Source organism: Zalophus californianus, chromosome 4, assembly GCF_009762305.2.
Source record: "Zalophus californianus isolate mZalCal1 chromosome 4, mZalCal1.pri.v2, whole genome shotgun sequence".
Taxonomy (NCBI): domain Eukaryota; kingdom Metazoa; phylum Chordata; class Mammalia; order Carnivora; family Otariidae; genus Zalophus; species Zalophus californianus.
In genome coordinates this window covers 71,083,994-71,105,192 of record NC_045598.1, presented here as the reverse complement: position 1 = coordinate 71,105,192, position 21,199 = coordinate 71,083,994, and the positions used below count along the sequence as shown (strand labels likewise).

The following is a 21,199-nucleotide window of genomic DNA, read 5'->3' as shown; positions in this document are numbered from 1 at the left end:
AAGTCTTCCTCAACAGAATAAACAAAAAGAACATCTGAAAGTGAGCGCTCAGAAGGGCACGGACTATTAGCTATCGAACATGGCAGGTGAGAGCCACGTGGCCTACAGCCACTAGGTGGCAACACAGCACCAGACAGCTGGAGAGAGGTCTTGAGAATGTGATGATGGAAGAGCGTGAACTAGGAATTCTTGGTGGAAGGTCGAAGGAGAACCAATATTGGGTCAATAAACAAAATGTGGTCAAGAAACATACGAGTATATTCTAGTCAATAGGTTCAACTCTGGCCAGAGTAGGTACATAGCTGGAAGTGTGTCCTACGGAGATTCAAAACACCATAATGAGATTTCAAATAAACCTCTGAGAGTTGGCCATCTACACAAGAGGCAGGTCATGACCGCAGTAACTGCCTTTAGTGATAAGAGGCATGTGTTAGCAAGATCCATTGAGATTACCAAGCGAAATTTAATTTTCTCCAGGACTTGTGGGATTGCCTGCAACACAGACTTCTGAACACACGTAAAGGGACATAGCCAACCACAGTCTCAGCTGAGAATCTAAAAAATTATGTCCATTCCCTTTATGAACTGATTTAGTCAGTATACCTTTCTCTAAGAAATATCCACAAAATGTCTTCATCTGGAAAGAGAGCATTCATTTGATGGGGAGTATTCCTGTTTGATGACATTTGGGTCATGCCTCAAGATTCATTTTAGATAGGTCCTTCCTTAAGTGGATACAGATATGTATCTATCACACCGGAAGGTAAGCTCCACAGAAGCAGGGAATTATCTCTTCACAGCTATATCCTCAGAGCCTAGCACTTTGCAAGAGTTAATACATGTTTTGAATAAATGCCGATATAAGTATAGAGATAACAGTTAAAAATTGTTCCTTAAAAAATTCAGGGATTACAATTATTAAATCACAACCAAGTGGAGTTTATCCCAGGAATCCAGGGCTAGTTTAACATTCAGATATTAATCAAAGCAATTCACCATATTAATAAGTTTAAAAAGGGAAAAAAAAAGCATATGATCATCTCCAAAAATGCACAAAGATCTTTTGACAAAATCCAACATTAATTGGTATATAGAAGGGAACTTCTTCAACCTGATAAAGGACTCTACAAAAACCCTACAGCCTAACATCATACTTAATGGAGAAAGACTAAATGCTTTCTCCCTAAGATCTGGAATAAAATAAGAATGCTCTCTAACCACTTTGTATCCTGAGGTTTCTAGCTGTGTAATCAGGTAAGAAAAAAAATCATACAGATCAGAAAAGAAGTAACACTGTCCTTATTTACAGATGACATTATCATCTACAAAGAGAACCCAAATGACATTATCATCTATATAGAGAACCCAAAGAAATCTACAAATAAGCCACTATAACCCATGTGATTTTAGGAAGATTGTAGGATACAAAATCAATACTCAAAAATCATTTGTATTTTTACACACTGGTAATGAACAATCAGAAATTAAAAATTTGGAAGTACCATTTACTAGAGCACCAAAAAATGTGAAAGAGTTAGAGACAAATCTGTCAAAAGAAGTGAAAGACCTGTACACTGGAAACTATAAAACATCACTGAGAAATTAATGACCTAAGTAGATGGGGAGATATACCTTACTAATGACTTGAAAGACTCTATATTGCAGACACCAAATTCTTGTAATACTGATCTTGTAATATTGATTTACCAATCAAAGTCAGAGCAGGCTTATGCAAGACAAAAGATACAAAATTCACATGGGATAACAAAAAACCTAGAATGGTTAAAAACTACTTTGAAAAAGTAAAAAGTTGAAGGACTAGCACTAATTTCAAGACTTTAGTACTACAGTACTAAAGCTACAGTAATCAAGACAGTGTGGTATTGGTGTAAAGGCAGACACAGATCAACAGAACAAAACAGAGAGTTCAGAAATGGACTCTCACATATTTGGACAAGTGATTTTTGACAGAAGTGCAAAAACAATCCTGTGGAAAGAGGATAGTGTTTTCAACCATTGGTGCTGGAACATCACACACAAATGAACTCTGATTCATAATTTGTGCATAGAAAAAAATCATCTCAATGAAGATCATAAACTTAGTTATAAAACTCCTAGAAAAAAAAAAACCCAACCTTCGGTTACATTCAAAACCAAAATCATGACCCATGAAAGAACAAACTGATAAACTGGACTTCCTCATAATTAAAAACTTCTGCTTTTCAAAAGACAGTGTTAGGAGAATGACACTTAATAATTTTTTAAAAGATTTTATTTATTTAGTTGACAGATGAAGAGAGAGCACAAGTGGGCAGAGGGAGAGGGAGAAGCAGGCTCCCTGCTCAGCAGGGAGCCCAATGCAGGGCTCAATCCCAGGACCCCAGGATCATGACCTGGAGCCAAAGGCAGATGCTTAACCAACTGAGCCACCCAGGTGTCCCTGACACTTAATAGTTTAACAGAGTGTAAATCACAGACTGGGAGAAAATATTTGCAAATCACTTATCTGATAAAGGACTAGTATGCAGAATATGTTAAGAGCTCTGAAAACTCAATAATAAAAAAACAAACAGCACAACTAAAAAATGGGTAAAAGATACAGACACTTCACCAAAAAAGATATATATATGAGTGGCAAAAAAAATACATGCAAATATGCTCAACATCTTTAGTCATTAGGTAAATGTAAATGAGATATCGCTACACCCGTTTTAGAATAGTTCAGTTAAAAAGACTAGCCATACCATCTGTTCATGAGAATGTGGAAAAACTGGAACTCTCCTGCATGGCTTGTTGGAATGTAAAATGGTATAACCATTTTGTAAAACACTTTGGCAGTTTCTTAAAAAGTTAAACATACACCTGCCACATGATTTAATCATCCCGTTCCTAGGTATTTACCCAAGCAAATAAAAGCACATGTCCATACAAAGGCATGTATATGTACATGTACATATGTATATTTGTACATATATGTATATGTAATAGCCCTGTGTTGAAAACATTACATTTTATTGTATGTCAATTGTACCTCAATAAACTTGTTGAAAGTGAATAAGGAAAAAACACACTTTTAAAAGATATAGTGATATCCTTTCTATCAACTGGATAAAAGCAGTAAGAGCCTCACGATCATCTTTTTTTCATTAATTTAATAGGCATTTAATGAGTTACCCTCCTTTTTTTTAAAGACTTTATTTATTTGAGAAAGAGAGCAGGAGCAGGGGGAGGGGGAGACACAGGTTCCCTGATGAGCAGGGAGCCCAACGTGGGGCTCAGTCCCAGGACTCTGAGCCAAAGGCAGTTGCTCAACCAACTGAACCACCCAGGCGCACATAACCTCTCTCAGTCTTGGTTTCCTTAATCATAAAATGGTAATGAAAATTCCCAGTTTGCAGGATTGTCATGACCATTAGCATCTGTTTTACACACCATTGCACCCTCAGGGCCTAGCATACAATAAACACTTTATAAATATCTGGTAAATGAATGAAAGCATATGCAGTATTAATTAGCACAGTACCTAACCCATGGCCGAAATTCAATAAATTGCAGCTGATAGTTGACTACGAAGAAGTGGAGAACTCACCTTCCATTCCTTCTGAAATGAAGCAGGCCCAAATACATTTAAAAAATGCAAAGTTTTAATAGTGCTTAGAAAAGGTCTATAAACATTTTTTTTTTTAGCATGAGGCCTTGGGTTGTATCTATGAAACACACAGCTTCAAAATGAGTTTTGCCCAAGCAGGGTATTAGATACATATTATGTTTTTTACGAGATATTCTATCACTTAACTGAACATTCAACAATTTATAAATGGAAATCCATTTGACAGGGCAAATATTTGGAAAGTACTTTAGTTTCTAGTGATTCTTCTACATTTTCACTGTTCATTGCTCTCAGGTGGGATATTCATGAACACCTTTATTTTAATAGTTTTGATATTTGTATGTGTACCCTTCAATTACTTCAACAAAGGTGTAGGGGTTGAGTTGAGACAGATGTAAAAGGCAATTGTTATTTCTCTACTCTATTTTATCATGTTGCTGTACAAATATTAATTTTTCTATTATATTCTGACTGGGAATGGTAATTTATTTCTTATACTTCATAACTTACTTTGTTAGACTCGAGATATGTTCCATTTTATAGAATTATTCTTTGAGCACATCCATATTTATTAGGACAGCTTCGTAAAATTTTTTTTAATGTAATGAGTTCTCAAAAATATACTCGATAAATGTTTATGAAACTAAACTAAACTGAATTCTGTCGTCAAATCTGTGTGTGTGTGTGTGTGTGTGTGTGTGTGTGTGTGTGTGTGTGTGTATAGACAGTTTTAATGTGTTGGCTATAGTTTTGTGTGTATTTGTTTTTTGAGAAGGAGTGAGGGGGAGGCGGAGGGAGAGAATCTCCAGAAGACTCCATGCCCAGTGAGGATCCCAATGTGGAACTCTGTCTCACAACCCGGAGATCATGACCTGAGCCCAAATCAAGATATGGATACTTAACCTACTGAGCCACCCAGGCGCCCTTATAGTTATTATAGCCATTATAAAGTTCCATATTGGAGGGTTTGGTTTTCTGTATCCTTTTTACAAATCAGACTATCTTAGCAAGTAACGCACCCTGGACGTTAGAAATTAATACTCAAACTACTACGTGCCATTTTAATAAGCAAAGGCAGTTACCTTGTGCTTTGTAAAGGAGATTGTCTTCACTCAAGCTGATCTTGGTTGGGCAGTGGTCTAAACTTGTTTCACCTTTAGACAGCCTTATCTTTTGGGAGAACATAGAAGAAAGATTATTTCCATATATCCTGTGGGTGAGTTATTCTTGCTTTCTCCTTCCGCCCCCAGATGGCTGTTTCCTACCTCCCTCCCTCCCTTTGTCTCTTTTCCATTCTCCCTCAAATTCCTAGTTGCTTTTCCCCACAGACAGTGCCTAAACCCTGCGACTCAGGGCACCTGGGTGGCTCAGTTGGTTGGGTGTCTGCCTTCGGCTTGGGTCGTGATTCCGGGGTCCGGGGATCAAGCCCCGAGTTAGGCTCCCTGCTTCTCCCTCTGCCCCTCCTCCCTGCTTGTGCAAGCTCTCTCTCTCTTTCTCTCTGACAAATAAATAAATAAGATCTTTAAAGATAAATAAGTAAATAAATAAAAATAAAAGCCTGCAGTCAAAGGGAGCTTGTCCAGGGGCTCATTTCCAAATCCTGTTTAATTTCTGAAAATATTGTGTATTCTAGTTCATAATACAACCTTTTTGGTTTTAATATAAAATAATGGTTTATTCTCCTGGTTCCTACATCTTTCACTTAAATGAAGCTCCAGAAAGTTGTGTGGGGTCTTTTCATCTGCCAGGCACTGCTGAGTCACCCTGGGGACACACGTGCCCCTGGGTTCCAGAAGTGGCCCTGGATCTGCACCAGAATGGGAAGCTGTCACTCTTTATACTTTCCCTCACAACTTCTGCCCCACATTTCTCCATCAGGACATTTGTCCACATGCTGACAATTATTCCCAGGTTAAGTTTCTGATTGCTCACTTCTTTTTAAACAGTTTGCAGCTTGGTAAATCCTACCCCAGAAAATTCCTCATCCTCTGTAGTTTCTAATTTCTAATTTCTAATCCCAGCTCCTTCCGGAATATTCTCACCCCTCTGTGTTCTCTCTTCCATTTGGAGCAAATACATAATAATATAATTCTAGTGATACTTGTAAAATAAGGGACTAAATCTTAAGTTTGGAATTGAAACTAGACATCCTAAAAAAAAGAGGGTCATCAATGTCAGAAGCCCATTCATACTTTCCACACATATTCCATCCACAGCCATATCTTTCTTAAATTAAAATTGCTTTTCTTCAAAGCTCTGCCTTTTAAGAAAAGTAAAAATAATTTCTCTTTCAATTACTTTCAGTTTTGTTTGGTCATAGATATTAAAATACTGTTTCCTACTACATGAAAAAATATGCAGAATTTTGCCTATATTAGAGATTAAAATTAGCTTTCCAGGCTAACCTGAGAGCCTACTGGTTTACAAGCAACTGCTTATGCAAATGCATAATTAATTATGCTAACCATCAGTAAGTTGGGGCATGCTTATACATGAACAAATATCAATCTTGAGTTCACAAAAATTGTGATTTCTGGCTTGACCTAGGCAGGCCTCATAATAATTCTCAATAAAAGAATTCATTGGTTAAATGAATACATAAATTATAAAGTCCTATGTTTATTTGAGCTGCTCTACTTCTAGAATGTGTGTATATATATGTATGTATATGCACATATATTATAAGTGTACATGCAAGCAAATAGAATGGACTAAATTGCATGTTACTTACCTTAGTGAGAGGTTTCCAGGAGAGATCGAGATGCAAAAAAGTAGATGGTACATCCAAAGGAGTTTCAATATGTTCTTCTTTCTTTTTCTCTATTAATTGTGGGGTTAAAGCTTTCTGTGGTCTGATATCCCAAAAACATATTGTGCTTTGAAAAAAATTCACATTTTATTTAGTATAAGTAAGAGATGTAGCCTTAGAACTACCATACTTTATGCTGCTACACATAAGCAATGTGATCATGGCTGTATTTTAATATCTCTGAAACTAAGATTTTTATGACATGGGATTGTTTTGCATTTTATATTTTAGAGAATTATACAGTTTATAGGGTTATTTGATGACTGCTGGTATTGACACTAATATTATCATATATGAGAACTGAGTTTGGAGATTGACACCATTTTTTTTAGCATCTTTTTAAGCATTTTTTCAGCATTTTTTAGCACCATCTTTTTAACAACTTTATTAAGATATAACTCATATAGCATAAAATTCACCCACTGAAAGTACACAATTCAATGGTTTTTAATATAGTCACAGAGCTGTGCAACAATCACCACAAGTTTAGAAGATTTTTATCACCCCAAAAAGAAACCTTGTACAGATTGGCGGTCACTCCTCACTGTCCCCCAGCCCATCCCACCAGCCCTAGACAATACTAATCTACTTCCTGTCTCTATAGTTTTGTCTATTCTGGACATTTCATATAAATGGAATCAGACAGTATGTGGCTTTTGGTGACTGGCTTCTTTCATTTAGCATATTTTCAGAGTTCATCTATGTGGTAGTATATATCAGTATATCATTTCTTTGTATTGCCAAATAATATTCTATTGTTTAGAATATACCACAGTCTATCCATTCATCAGTTGATGGACTATTATGAATAATGCTGCTATGAACATTTGTGTATAAGTTTTGTTTGGATGCATGGTTTCATTTCTCTTGGGTATACATTGAAGAGTGTTAATTGCTGGGTTATATGGTAATTTCTGTTGTTGATCTTTTGAGGAACTGCTAGATTGTTTTCCAGAGCAACTGTGTAATTTTTACATTCCCATCAGCAATGTGTGAGGATTCCAATTTCTCCACATCCTTGCTAACACTTGCTACTTTTTGTCTTTTTTATTATAGCCATCCTAGTGGGGGAGGTGGAGTCTCATCAAAATTGATTTAGATTTGCATTTGCTTGTGCTTTGGATGTAATATGTAGGAAATCACTATCTAATCCAAGGTCATGAACATTTGCGCTTTTATTTGCTTATGTTTTCTTCTAAAAGTTGCATTGTTTTAGATCTTGCATTTAGTGTTTATTCCATTTTCAGTTAATTTTTTTATACAGTGTGAGGTAAGGGTCCAACTTCATTCTTTTGCTTGCATATATCCAGATGTCCCAGCACCATTTGTTGAAAAGACTAGTCTTTCTTCATTAAATTGTCTTTGTACCCTTGTTGAAAATTGGTCATCCATAGACATATGGGTTTATTTCTGAGCTCTATGATTTCTATGTCTATCCTCATGCCAGTGTCAGTACATCTGTCTCTAGCTGTAACTTTGTAGAAAGTTTAGAGATCAGGAAGTGTGAGTTCTCCAACTTTGTTTTTCTTTGTCAAGATTGTGGCTTTGGCTATTTTAGGTCTCATTGTGGTTTTGATTTGCATTTCCCTCATAGCTAATGTTGAACATCTTTTCATGTGCTTATTGGCCATTTGTATATTTTTTGGGGGAAAATGTCTATTGATAATCTCTGCTCCTTTTTACATTGGGTTGTCTTTTTATTGTTGAGTTGTAAGAGTTTTATATATTCTGGATAGAAATTTTTAATCAGATATATGATTTGCAAATATTTTCTTCTATTCTGTGGACTGTCTTTTCAATTTTTTGATACTGCCTTTTGAAACAAAAATTTTGATGAATTTCAACTTTTTTTTTTTTTTTTTTCTCATTAAACTTTTGTTTTAATGGGTCTCAAAATTCTGTGACAGATTTTTGGTCAAGTTGTTTCCATTAAAAAGTACTGATTTTAAAAACTAATAACTTAAAACTGCCACACACACACAAAAAAAACATGGTCCACAAAACATTCTCCTTTCCTTCTGAAGGTTTTACGATGCATTGTTATCATTAACCAGTCTTTTACTATTAAACTTAAATGGCCAATTGACACAAACAGTTCTGAGACCGTTCTTCCACCACTGATTAAGACTGGGGTGGCAGGTATTGGGGATAATATTCATTTAGCCTTCTGAGCTTTCTGGGCAGACTTGGTGACCTTGCCAGCTCCAGCTGCCTTCTTGTCCACTGCTTTGATGACACCCACAGCAACCGTCTGTCTCATGTCACGAACAGCAAAACGGCCCAGAGGAGGATAGTCAGAGAAGCTCTCAACACACATAGGCTTGCCAGGAACCATATCAACAATGGCAGCATCACCAGATTTCAAGAACTTGGGACCATCTTCCAGCTTTTTTCCAGATCGACGATCTATTTTCTCCTTCAGCTCAGCAAACTTGCAAGCAATGTGAGCCGTGTGACAATCCAGCACAGGTGCATATCCAGCACTGATTTGGCCTGGATGGTTCAGGATAATCACCTGAGCCGTGAAGCCAGCTGCTTCCATTGGTGGGTCATTTTTGCTGTCACCAGCCACATTGCCACGACGAACATCTTTGACAGATACGTTCTTGACATTGAAGCCCACATTGTCCCCGGGAAGAGCCTCACTCAAAGCTTCATGGTGCATTTCAACAGACTTTACTTCAGTTGTAACATTGACTGGAGCAAAGGTGACCACCATCCCAGGTTTAAGAACACCAGTCTCGACTCGGCCCACAGGGACAGTACCAATACCACCAATTTTGTAGACGTCCTGGAGAGGCAGACGCAAGGGCTTGTCAGTTGGACGAGTTGGTGGCAGGATGCAATCCAGAGCTTCAAGCAGTGTGGTTCCACTGGCATTCCCATCTTTACGGGTTACTTTCCATCCCTTGAACCAAGGCATGTTAGCACTTGGCTCCAGCATGTTGTCACCGTTCCAACCAGAAATTGGCACAAATGCTACTGTGTCGGGGTTGTAGCCAATTTTCTTAATGTAGGTGCTGACTTCCTTAACGATTTCCTCGTATCTCTTCTGGCTGTAGGGTGGCTCAGTGGAATCCATCTTGTTAACACCAACAATTAGTTGTTTTACACCCAGTGTGTAAGCCAGAAGGGCATGCTCACGGGTCTGCCCATTCTTGGAGATACCGGCTTCAAATTCACCAACACCAGCAGCAACAATCAGGACAGCACAGTCAGCCTGAGATGTGCCTGTAATCATGTTTTTGATAAAGTCTCTGTGTCCTGGGGCATCAATGATGGTCACGTAATACTTGCTGGTCTCGAATTTCCACAGGGAGATATCAATGGTGATACCACGTTCACGTTCAGCTTTCAGTTTATCCAAGACCCAGGCATACTTGAAGGAGCCCTTTCCCATCTCAGCAGCCTCCTTCTCAAATTTTTCAATAGTTCTTTTGTCGATCCCGCCACATTTGTAGATCAGATGACCAGTAGTGGTAGACTTGCCCGAATCTACGTGTCCAATGACGACGATGTTGATGTGAGTCTTTTCCTTTCCCATTTTGGTTTAGGTTGAGCGGTGGTTTTCACGACACCTGTGTTCTGGCGGCAAACCCGTTGCGAAAAAAAAGGAAATTTCAACTTTTTTCTTTTATTGCTTGTGTTTTTGGTGTCACATACAAGAGACATGATATATAACCACATATCATATATTATAAATATATAAATATAGAATGCAAATATAATATATAATGTAAACATATAATAAGTATAACATAAATATATGTATATTCATTGGGAAAACAATACATACACAGGCAATGTTGGATTTAATGTGCTTTGTACATAGTAAGCATCCCCAATAAAGGTTATTTCTCCTCTTATTTTTCCTTCCTTATAGCTTGATTATAAAAATCAAATGAGATAATGTATATGAAAATTCTTTATAAAGCTCTACACATCTATAGAGTATAATTTTAAGTGTAATAAACTTGGTAACACATAATGATACTTATATAGTATCTTAGTATAAAAGTGACTTTGTATTAATTATGTGAAAACATATGATGAGGATGGCAAAGGACATGCTGTATTAGCTCTATTATTTCTATCACTGAGGTTATGAGTAACCAGATTAATAAACTTAAGATATTATTAAAGAATTTAGATGTGTAAGTTAAAGTATTTAGATAAATGGTTAGTACCTCAAGTAAGACTAACAAAACTTTTATTCATTTATGTGACTTAATAAATATTAATCATTTATTCTTTCTTAATGAACTGTTGAAAGTATTAATAATTTTTATGTTGTCAAAATATAAATCCTTGAGAGAACACCACAAATGACACAAAAACATCTGTTTTAAACTACAATTATAGTTGATTTAAAACTGTTTTACCAAATTAGAAAGATCTTGAATCTCATTTATAGCATTAATTTGCATTATTCATGAAATGATTTTGCTAGGGGCGCCTGGATGGCACAGTTGGTTGAGCATCTGCCTTTGGCTCAGGTTATGATTCTGGGGTCTTGGAATCGAGCCCGGCATCGGGCTCCCTGCTCCACGAGGAGTCTGAGCTTGTGCTCTCTGCCATTCCCCTTGCTTGTGCTCTCTCTGTCTCAAATAAATAAATAAAATCTTTAAAAAATTTTTGAAAAAAAGAAAGAAATGATTTTGCTAAATACAGATAACTTCAGTTGAACTTCCTGCATAAATTAATCACATATTCTTTTTGGGGGGTTTAAAAATTAATTAATTAATTAATTCCAGTATAATTAGCATATAATGTTATATTTAGTTTCAGGTGTACAAAATAGTGATTCAACAATTCTATACACTCTCAGTGCTCATCATGATCAGTGTGCTCTTAATCCTCTTCAGCTAATTCATTCATCCCCCACCCACCTCCCTTCTGGTAACCACCAGTTTGTTCTCTGTAATTAAGAGCGTTTTTTTGTTTGTTTGTTTTTGTCTCTTAAATTCCACATATGAGTGAAATCGTGTGGTATTTATCTTTCTCTGACTGACTTATTTCACTTAGCATTATACCTTCTAGATCCATCCATGTTGATGTAAATGGCAAGATTTCATTCTTTTTTTATGGCCGAGTAATATTCTATTGTTCAGGCACATATTCTTTATTAATGGATCCTTATTTTACCTTATTGTATAGTATAAGAACCTTGGCATGGCTAAGGTATAAAGATTAGAACTGGTAAGTTTTCCAAATAACTAAAAGTTAGCTTTTCTAAATGCATTAGCTGTTTTTTTTTTTTACTTTAACAACTTTTGAAGGAATTATCTCCAGAATATTCTAGAATATTTCTAAATTCAAGGGCCATCATTATAACCAACAATCAAGGACCTGTGACTTAAATAAAAAAGCATATAATATTTTAAGTCTGTTCAGCATTTCTAAATGTTTTCCAAGGCTATTGAAGAAGAGTATAGCTTTGCATTCTGTTGTTTAGAATCAACATCATACCATAAACATTGCTCCATGAAATCATTACAATTTTACTTGTTGTATAATATTCCATATGGCCCTATTGGTGGCCCTTTTGGGCAATAATCTCCCCACCCTCATGCTCTTTTAGCAAGAGCATTCTAATTGTTTTGTTTTTTGGGGAACTATCCCTTCCCCATTCCATGGAGTCAGGTTGGAACTGTCACTCAGGGTGCCTGGCCATTCCTTCCTTGGCCAAAGGGGTGAGTTTGTGGTGTAACAGAAGTCAGGTTGGAACTGATTCATTCAAATGGAAGGGGCTGGCCATTCATTCCTGCTACCCAAATCCCTGGGGCTGTTTCTAAGGCTTGAGTCAGCTCTTTCTTTGATTCAGCAACTTTATTACTTACTACCTATAGTATAGGATATAGTTGTGTGTGGGTGGGTGTGTACACATATATGTATCCTTTTTACAACATATTTGTATCTATAAAAATATTTTTTCAACCAGCAACAATCTATAATATTCTGCTCTGTTGTTAATATCAGGTTTAATTGCTACGATAAAGACTATCTAAGGAACAAAAGATAATGATTTTAGAAGTATCTAAGAAAAAAGAATATATTGTATGAAAATATTTTAGGTAGTGTTTAAAATAAGACTGTGATGTTGTAAATTATAAGATATATAAATCTGTTCTTCCTCCAGGATTCTAGAAGAGAGCTTCTAAAACCTTTGGAATTTCCTAGAAGTTGAGAGTGGTAAAGATTCCTTTTGTTATGTTAATGAGGTGACTTTTGGAAAGTACCTAAGGATGGGGTTGGGTTGTCAATGGAGCCAACCATGCAATTAGAGAGTTGGAATTTTCAGTTCCACCCCCTGACCTCCAGGGAGGGGAGAGGTGCTGGAGATTTAATTCAGTCACCAATGACCAAAGATTTAATCAATGGTACCTGTGTAATGAAGCCCCCTAAAACCCCAGGAGGACCGGGTTCAGAGAGCTTCCTGGTTGGTGAACACGTGGAGATTCCGGGAGAGTGAGCACCAAGAGAGCGCATGGAAGCTCCTCAACCTGGCCCCATACCTTGCTTTCTGCATCTCTTCCATCTGGCTGTTACTGAGTTACATCCTTTTATAGTAAGCCAGTAATCTAGAAGTAAAATGTTTCTCTGAGTTCTGTGAGCCGCTCTAGCAAATTAATCCAACCTGATGGAGGGAATCTTGGGAACCCCCAATCTACAGCCAGTCAGTCAGAAGTACAGGTAATGACCTGGGTTTGTGACTGGCATCTGAGGTGGCCGGCAGGGGAGTGGGCGGTGATAGGGGAGAGGTGTTGGAGGGAGCAGTCGGGTAGGACTGAACTTTAACCTGTGAGTCCTGGTGGATAGTGTCAGAGTTAAGTGGAGTTGTGAGACACTCAGGTGGTATCCGGAGTATTGCTTGGTACAAGGGTGGGGAGACCTTCCTCCTCACCCCCTCTGACTTTGGGGAAATTGACCCAGAAACACTAACAAAGACATACCAATCAGCTGAACATGTGACAAGTTGACAGCATATTCCATTTCGATTCTCAAAGACAGTACCCGATCTGTTAATCTGTTTTTTTAAAGACACAAGAAGTAATTTATTTGTACCTAGGATGTAATGGCTTTTCTCGTAGCGTTTTACTCTTTTAATATTTTCTTCTTTGTTTTAATTTTTATTAAAAGAATATAACAATATCACTGAAATTTGAAGAATAAGTTTTAAAATAAAATGTAATTTGGCCATATATTTTTCCAGTTTTTTTCACAGAAACATTTTGACATAGTTTAACTAGCATGCATAAAAATTTCTATCCTTAGATTTTTCAGTTGATGTAATTTGAACACTCACCTGTGTACTCATAAGTCATTTTAACAGTTTTATAATATATAGATGGTGTATCACAATTTCATTATCCACTGTAATTAGAAATGTAGGGTCTTTTGTTTTTTACTATTAATGGTGGAACAGAACATAGGCGTTTTTATGAGATTGTTAGGCAGATAAGGTGTAACATTAGATAACATTTAGTGTAACTTTAGATACCAACAATCACCCGGCACAGGCCAGAATCCAAGGAGGGTTAATGGCTCCTCAGGGTCCTAGAAGGTCCCAAGTTCCAACTAGCTAGCTTTGAAACAAGGTGAAAGGTTTTGTGGCAATCTATGAAGGTGCCACTCTTGAAACAGTAGGGGAGACATGACTTTCCCCAATTCCCTACCTTCCTGGTATGACTGATGAGCAAAATAGTAATCAAAGGTAGGGGCTCCAGCAGCAAATAAACAGTGGAAGTAGCAGGTGGGAGGAGGGAGACAGGGGCTGCACTGCTAAGGCCAGTAGGTGTCCCAGGAGCTAAGACCCTGGAAACCTCGCCGAGGCCACAGGAGCCTAACACTCTCTGGTTCCCAAATGCTGGCAACTTCTACTCCTCTGATAAGGAATCCAGAGTCCGTGTTGCCTCTCCCTCTACTGAGCCTTCCCTGCTGTATAAAGGGCAAGACCCCAGAAGTGTGCTTGCTCTGAGCTTTTATGTTTTAATGATTTTAACAACAACAACATAATATTATAGAAATTTGGAAAATAGGAGGTTGAATATCAAATATAATTCCACCTATATTCTTTTCCAGTCTTTTTTCATGAATACATTTTGACATAATTTGTTAGGATGTGCATGTAATGTTGTATCTTGAGGCACAAATTGGATTATTTCTTAATATGAATTCCCAAAATTTGAATTACTGTTCGAAAAGTTGAAAATTTGGATGACTTAAGAACCACACTAATTGTATTCCAAAAGTTTTGTGTTGGAACCAGCAGTGTTAGAGTTTACTGGTTTCACCACTGCATCCTTTCTAACACAGGGTATTATTATTTATTAAATTTTTATTTAAAAATTAAATGATCCAAGAGTATATTATTATTGCTTTATTATTAATTTCTTTGATATTAGAAAGCCTGAATGATTTTCATGTTTATCTACTAATTGTTTTTCAGTATATGTTTTATTTACTGGAAACCATATTTTAGACCAATATTTTCCTCCATTTTGTTGTTTGCTCTTTGTTAAATTTAGAAATTTACATGTGTATGTTTTGAATTTCTTTCAACATTAATTAGCTTAGAAAATTATCTCCAATCCAGAAATATGGTATTCTATTTTGATTTTTATTATATTTTTCCTATGATTTATTTTTATTTAAATTTATAATCATCTGAATTAATTTGTGTGTATTGTGTGAGCTGAGATGAAGTTGAAACAGAAAGTTCCTTCCGTTACCCTAAGTTAAACTCTTAGAGGTAATAGAAACTGTCTGGACTATTTGTTGAGGTCCATTATAACTTTTAAAAGTATTGTTGCTTTGCATCATCCATTTGAATATGTTGAAGAGCTAACTACCTTTTATAACTCTACTTTGTCATAATATTCTTTGATATTCTCAAAGTACACAGTAGACCCTTAGTGTCCTTGAAGGAAACATTTGGGGAGCTTACCAGTTTCCAAATTCACTAACACCAGACTTAGTGAGTAAGGTACAGAACTACAAAGCCAAACTATATTGCAGATGCTAGGCACTCAGCTGGACTCATTCACTGCATGATTAGTTTTCACCCACCAGCCTCACAGTGCATTCAGTTCAAAATTGCCTTGACAAAATAATACATTACTATATGTCACAGATCTTCAGAGTTGCCTGCTCCAACTAGCTGAAATTATAAATTTTAAATCCACAAAGGCTGAGGGTGTAAAATATTTGCACTCTATCTTTACATATCAAACTCTTATCTTCTCCACTATTATATTATTGTTGACACCACCTACAGTTTTTAGTGGTTTATAAGCCATTGAAGTTGAAACATTGGCCTTAGTCTCATCCCCAAGTCAGATATTGGACAGGCAACACTGACAAAACTGTTTGATGCCCTGGTTCCTGGTTATTTTATGATTTAAATGTAAATGAATTATTGACTTGAAACATGCTCTTTGAATAAAATCTTCTGAAATGTACAATCCAGCAGGAGAAAATTATGAAACCATCAAGACTCACCTCAAATGTGTCAGACAGCCAATGTATATCTGTAATTACTTTCTTATGACCATTTTCTATTGAGGAAACTGCACAATGTCTGATATATGTTGCTTCTTTATTACTATCTGGTTCAAGGAGAAACATAGGCTGGAAAAATGTGAAAAGAAAGTTGTATGCTAATTTCAGAGAGCTATGAGTGAATTCATACTTACTCTTTATTCTAGCTAGAATTAATAACTTGGAGAAATACTAGTTCAAAGAAAAACATTGAAACTAGTGTTTCAATGCATCATGTATTTAGGTAATAAGATTATGCACTTTCCCTTCAATTTAGTCTAAGGTTTCATCTCCAAATTTAACAGGAATGATTGACCCACTCCCTAAAGGATCAATGAAATCCTATCTTTAAAGGAGTGTTTCCTGAATGCACAGAGGGCCACGCCCACTGTGTCTTGGTGGAGGCCCATTGGTGTTCAGATTGAAGAACTGGGGTAGAGGTTTGCAATATGGTGGGTGAGTACTATGTCAGGAGCTCAGGAATCTTGCCTCAACCCTCTTGGCAGCATCCACAGCGTCACAAAATCATAGTATATGATTATCAGAAAGGATGGTAACCCCTTCATTCTACACATGAGAAAACTGATGCTTGCTGAGGTGAGAAGACATGTCCAAACTCACAGGACTACAGTCCAGAGCCTACATACATGGTCCTTCTGTCCCATGCTCTTTCCATGACATCACTTTAGGCAAGTCACTTTATTTTATTTAACAACAACAAAAATAACATCCTCAGGTAGGTCATGTGACTTGTTTTATTGATTTTTGAATCAAGGGCCTACATAAAAGCGGTTCAGAACATGTCCACAAACAGATGTGAAGGTGTGGGAAATAATACTTTTTTCCCCTCTATATTTTTTTAAAAGATTTTTTATTTATTTATGACAGAGGGAGACAGCGAGAAAGGGAACACAAGCAGGAGGAGTGGGAGAGGGAGAAGCAGGCTTCCCACCGAGCAGGGAGCCCGATGCAGGGCTTGATTCCAGGACCCTGGGATCATGACCTGAGCCGAAGGCAGACGCTTAACGACTGAGCCACCCAGGCGCCCAATTTTCCCTCTATATTGAGTCTTTGTGTAGCTTGGCAGTTCCGTTATGTACTTTTTTTTTTTTAAAGATTTTATCTATTCATCTGACAGAGAGAGACACAGCGAGAGAGGGAACACAAGCAGGGGGAATGGGAGAGGGAGAAGCAGGCTTCCTGCTGAGCAGGGAGCCGGAGGCGGGGCTCAATCCCAGGAGTCTGGGATCATGACCCAAGCCCAAGGCAGAGGCCTAATGACTGAGCCACCCAGGCACCCCACCGTTATGTACTTTTTGATAAACCCCTGAACTGAAGAAACTTGCTAGTCAAAAGTTATAAAAAGCTAACCTTGAGCGTGACTTTTTTACTTCTACTACCACCTGTCTTGATGTTTTCTATGCGATCTGCATGCGCAGTAATATCCCACATGACAATCTAAAACAGAAATAAAGCTTATTACAACATATTTTCAGGAAATAGCTCATTGGGTCTTAAAGAATTTTTAAAAACTTATTGGTATTGGCATGCACTCTGATGAATCAATCTCCTTGAAGGATAATCAAATTTAGCCTACATCTTTAGTAAGTCAGCAACTTTTAAATCATGACAAAGAATGTTTTCTTCTCTATAAAAGTATTTTTTAGCACTTTGATTTTTGTGCTTGTGTTAATAAAAGCTAGTATTTAAAAAAAAAAAAAACTCCAGTATAAACCGTATGCAATTTCCTCTGCTTTGGGAAGAGTTCTTCCTCTGTCTTTGGGAATGTGCTGTGACTGTGTGCAAAGCAGCTTTGCCTGTTCTCCAGAAGTAGTACAAATACTCAGTTGTCCAAAAAGGCTGGAAAATGATGATTTCTACTTAATTGAATATTCTAGCCAACTCCAAGTTTGCATATACATGGATGGTCATTTTTGGAAAAATGAGAATAAACTAGAATATGCAACACGAAATTAGATTAATTTTCAATGATTAAAAGTCATTTCAACACACTGAAATGTTAACAAAATGTCAGGATTACAGAATTGTGAGTGATTTTATTTGCATCATTTGCTTTTCTAAAATATTCTTTTAAAAAAGTATTTATTTGTTTATTTACTTACTTACTTAATCTCTACCACCCAATATGGGGCTTGAACTCATAGCCCCAAGATCAAGAGTCGCATGCTCTTTGACTGAGCCAGCCAGGCACCCCTTTTCTAAAATATTCTTAGAGTTGTATCACCTTCATAATGAGTAACAAAAAGCATTTCAGGATTTGCAGGGCTTGGAGCATGGGCTCTGGGTCATCATTATGACCACCAGTTATTGTTGAACAAAACTGAGGGGGAAAAATGGCTTTCCTGGTTGTTTTGGTTCTGGATAAATGGTCATGGATGCTGTGGACATTTATTTTTTTTTAAAGATGTATTTAGGAGCACCTGGGTGGCTCAATGGTTAAGCGTCTGCCTTCGGCTCAGGTCATGATCTCAGGGTCCTGGCATTGAGCCCCACATTGAGCCCCACAGCAGAGAGCCTGCTTTTTCCCTCTCCCTCTGCTGCGCCCCCTGCTTGTGCCCTCTCTGTGTCTGTCTCTTTCTCTGTCAAATAAATAAATAAGATTTTATTTATTTATTTGACAGAGAGAGACACAGTGAGAGAGGGAACACAAGCAGGGGGTAGTGGGAGAGGGAGAAGCAGACTTCCTGCTGAGCAGGGAGCCCGATGCGGGGCTCGAGCCCAGGACCCTGGGATCATGACCTGAGCCGAAGGCAGACACTTAATGACTGAGCCACCCAGGCGCCCCATAAATAAAATCTTAAAAAAAAAAAAGATGTATTTATTTGAGAGAGAAGTCTTGTGGGGGAGCGGCAGGGGGAGAGGGAGAGGATCTCAAGCAGACTCTCTGCTGAGTATAGAGCCTGATGATGTGGGACTCAATCCCACGACCCTGAGATCATGACCTGAGCCGAAACCAAAAGTCAGACACTCAACCGAGTCCCAGGCATCCGCACCGTAGACACTTAAATTTTCAATCACAAGGAAGTTTTCCTAGCCACACACAAAAAGACCATATACCATTAATGGTCAAACTCACTGGGTCACAGTGAATTTCAATTCTGATCATAAAACAGCTTTAAGATTTTTGTCTTGCTTTATTGGAGAAATAGGCAATTGGAAGATAGGATCTAAATTTCATATACATTAGATAAAAAGAGAAGAAAACAAATATGGTATCAAATTATACATATGTAAATTCAGTAATATATGTATTTTTCCCAGTGAATTGCTGTTCAAATTCTGGATCATCGCCTAACTCCGATTCCTAGAGAAACATCAGAAGAGGACTCTCGACCAAGAGGTATTAATGCTTGTGTTTTTGTTCTTCTGTGGAATCTTGTACAATATGCGGTTCTGTTCCACAAATACAAACAGATTTGACTCAGTTTTCTTCCAGTTATAACTAGATTACCCTGTGGACACCTCAAGCCCTGATACCATGTCTAACACATCTATATACCCCAGTTTTTGGCACACAATTGGCATACTTTCCTTCGGCCAAATTGAATCCTTAAGTTTAAGAAAAACTACCAATCAAAACATATTACAGAATGTTGTCTAAAATAATAAATAGCTGGGGGAAAAATCCATAATTACCTGCCCATTTATGCAGCCTCCAGCAATGATATTAGGGTCACTTGGACAGAACTTGAAGCAAAAGATGTCATCTGGGCTCTCCAGCATTAACTAAAGTAAATCCCCCCAAATTCAAGAGAGAATGAGAAAACCTATTAAGATCATAGTGAGAAAATAATGTTAACACAGTCAAAAGTTGAATTTTATAGCCGTCTGTAAGAAACATGGACGTAGAGTTCATTCCCAGAATCCCACCTGTGGATGGAAAGTTGCCTCTGCTGAATTTTGTGAACGTTGGCTATGTGTATGAGAGAGGTAGGTTCTCCAGGAGCCCAGGTCTCCCCTTCCTCCACCCTCCATGGGTTATTGCTGAGAGATGTTACAATTTTTTAAAACAAAAAGACTAAGCTTAGTGTTTCTGAGAAGTGTGAAGGTAAGCTCTGTGAGGACAAGATACTTTTCTGTTTTGTTGCCTGCTATCTAGCTAGTCTGGCACAGAGTAAGCACTCAGAAAGAAAATGTGTTGAATGAGAAAAGATAGAAGTATTGCCAGTGATAATATTTCAAATTTTAAAATAATACAGGACCCAGAAGGTAAACAAACTCAAGTATTGGAGGGTAAGAAGGAAGCCCTGCAAGGAATATACCAGTGTGAAGGAATAGGCATAGTAATCATACTGGGCACCTGTGCTAATGTGTTAGCACCAGGCAAAATACGTGCATGGTTACTGTTCTTCATATTTAAGGACCATATTTTTAATGGTCCTTAAACATGACCATTAAAAATATGGACCCCAGAGGCCATTGGTTTGCCACCACTGAGCTAAAGTTTCAGACTGGAATTGGAGTGACTCATCTTTGTTTATTTGGTACTCTGTGGCTTCTAGAGAAACTTTTACTTTTAAAGTAAATTAAAAAAAATATTGTCCTATAGTTTTGATAGGACAAAAACAAAAGAAATCATTTGCATTATTTCTTTAAGAAATTATTTGCTTGTCTTTTAAAGCTAGTCTTCAAAATAAAGGAGAGGGTCCTTTTTTCCTCTTCCTAATTTGCGTGAAAGTTCAGCCACACTTCCATGATGTGGACTGGAGAGTAATCCTAGTCCACTAGAAAATGTTAGAAAACCCCTACTTAACCATTTTTGTGGTAATTAGGCTGATAGGAAAGAACTAGAGATCTGTCATTTTGATCTCTATGTCTATAATAATTAAAGTACTAGAATCTATTATAGTAAAACTGCCTGAATTCAGATAAATTAGGTAAGAAGTTAGGAGGAAAGGCTAGGGTTTATTAGGGAAATCCTTAGATATACAATACTTTATAGAAACAAAATATTATATTTAAGTACATTAAAAAAAAACTTAATCTAACACTATAAAGCACCCTCCCCTAAGCAAAACTCTTTGAGCAGCTGATAGAAATAGAACCCTGTGGGGCAAACCTAGCCCTCAGACTTGTTTTATTTGAATTGTGTGTTTGGTTTGGTTTTAGTTGAACTATTTAAAAATTGGGAGATTTCACTCAAAAAATCTGATCTGGATTCTTTAAACCAAGTAAGACCACCTGGCAACAAGAGAGCTGAAGAGTAGTATCCCCCCAGA

At 37.3% G+C, this 21,199-nt stretch overlaps 2 protein-coding genes across 5 annotated transcripts in view; both read right to left on the bottom strand.

The window, feature by feature from the left end:
- Positions 1-21,199, bottom strand: part of DNAI3 (dynein axonemal intermediate chain 3) — a 72,043-nt gene that overhangs the window by 22,343 nt on the left and 28,501 nt on the right. For all 4 annotated transcript variants that reach the window (XM_027614454.1, XM_027614462.1, XM_027614479.1 and 1 more), the window contains 6 exons: positions 19,617-19,706; positions 17,331-17,417; positions 15,921-16,049; positions 13,373-13,446; positions 6,342-6,486; positions 4,693-4,780 (listed from right to left, as the gene is read on the bottom strand). In XM_027614454.1, coding sequence (XP_027470255.1) covers positions 4,693-4,780; positions 6,342-6,486; positions 13,373-13,446; positions 15,921-16,049; positions 17,331-17,417; positions 19,617-19,706 — 613 coding nt within the window. The remainder of the gene's footprint in view (positions 1-4,692; positions 4,781-6,341; positions 6,487-13,372; positions 13,447-15,920; positions 16,050-17,330; positions 17,418-19,616; positions 19,707-21,199) is intronic.
- On the bottom strand, positions 8,575-9,963 carry LOC118356941 (elongation factor 1-alpha 1). Its single transcript, XM_035727426.1, has one exon. It carries the CDS (start codon positions 9,961-9,963, stop codon positions 8,575-8,577), a length of 1,389 nt encoding a protein of 462 aa, XP_035583319.1.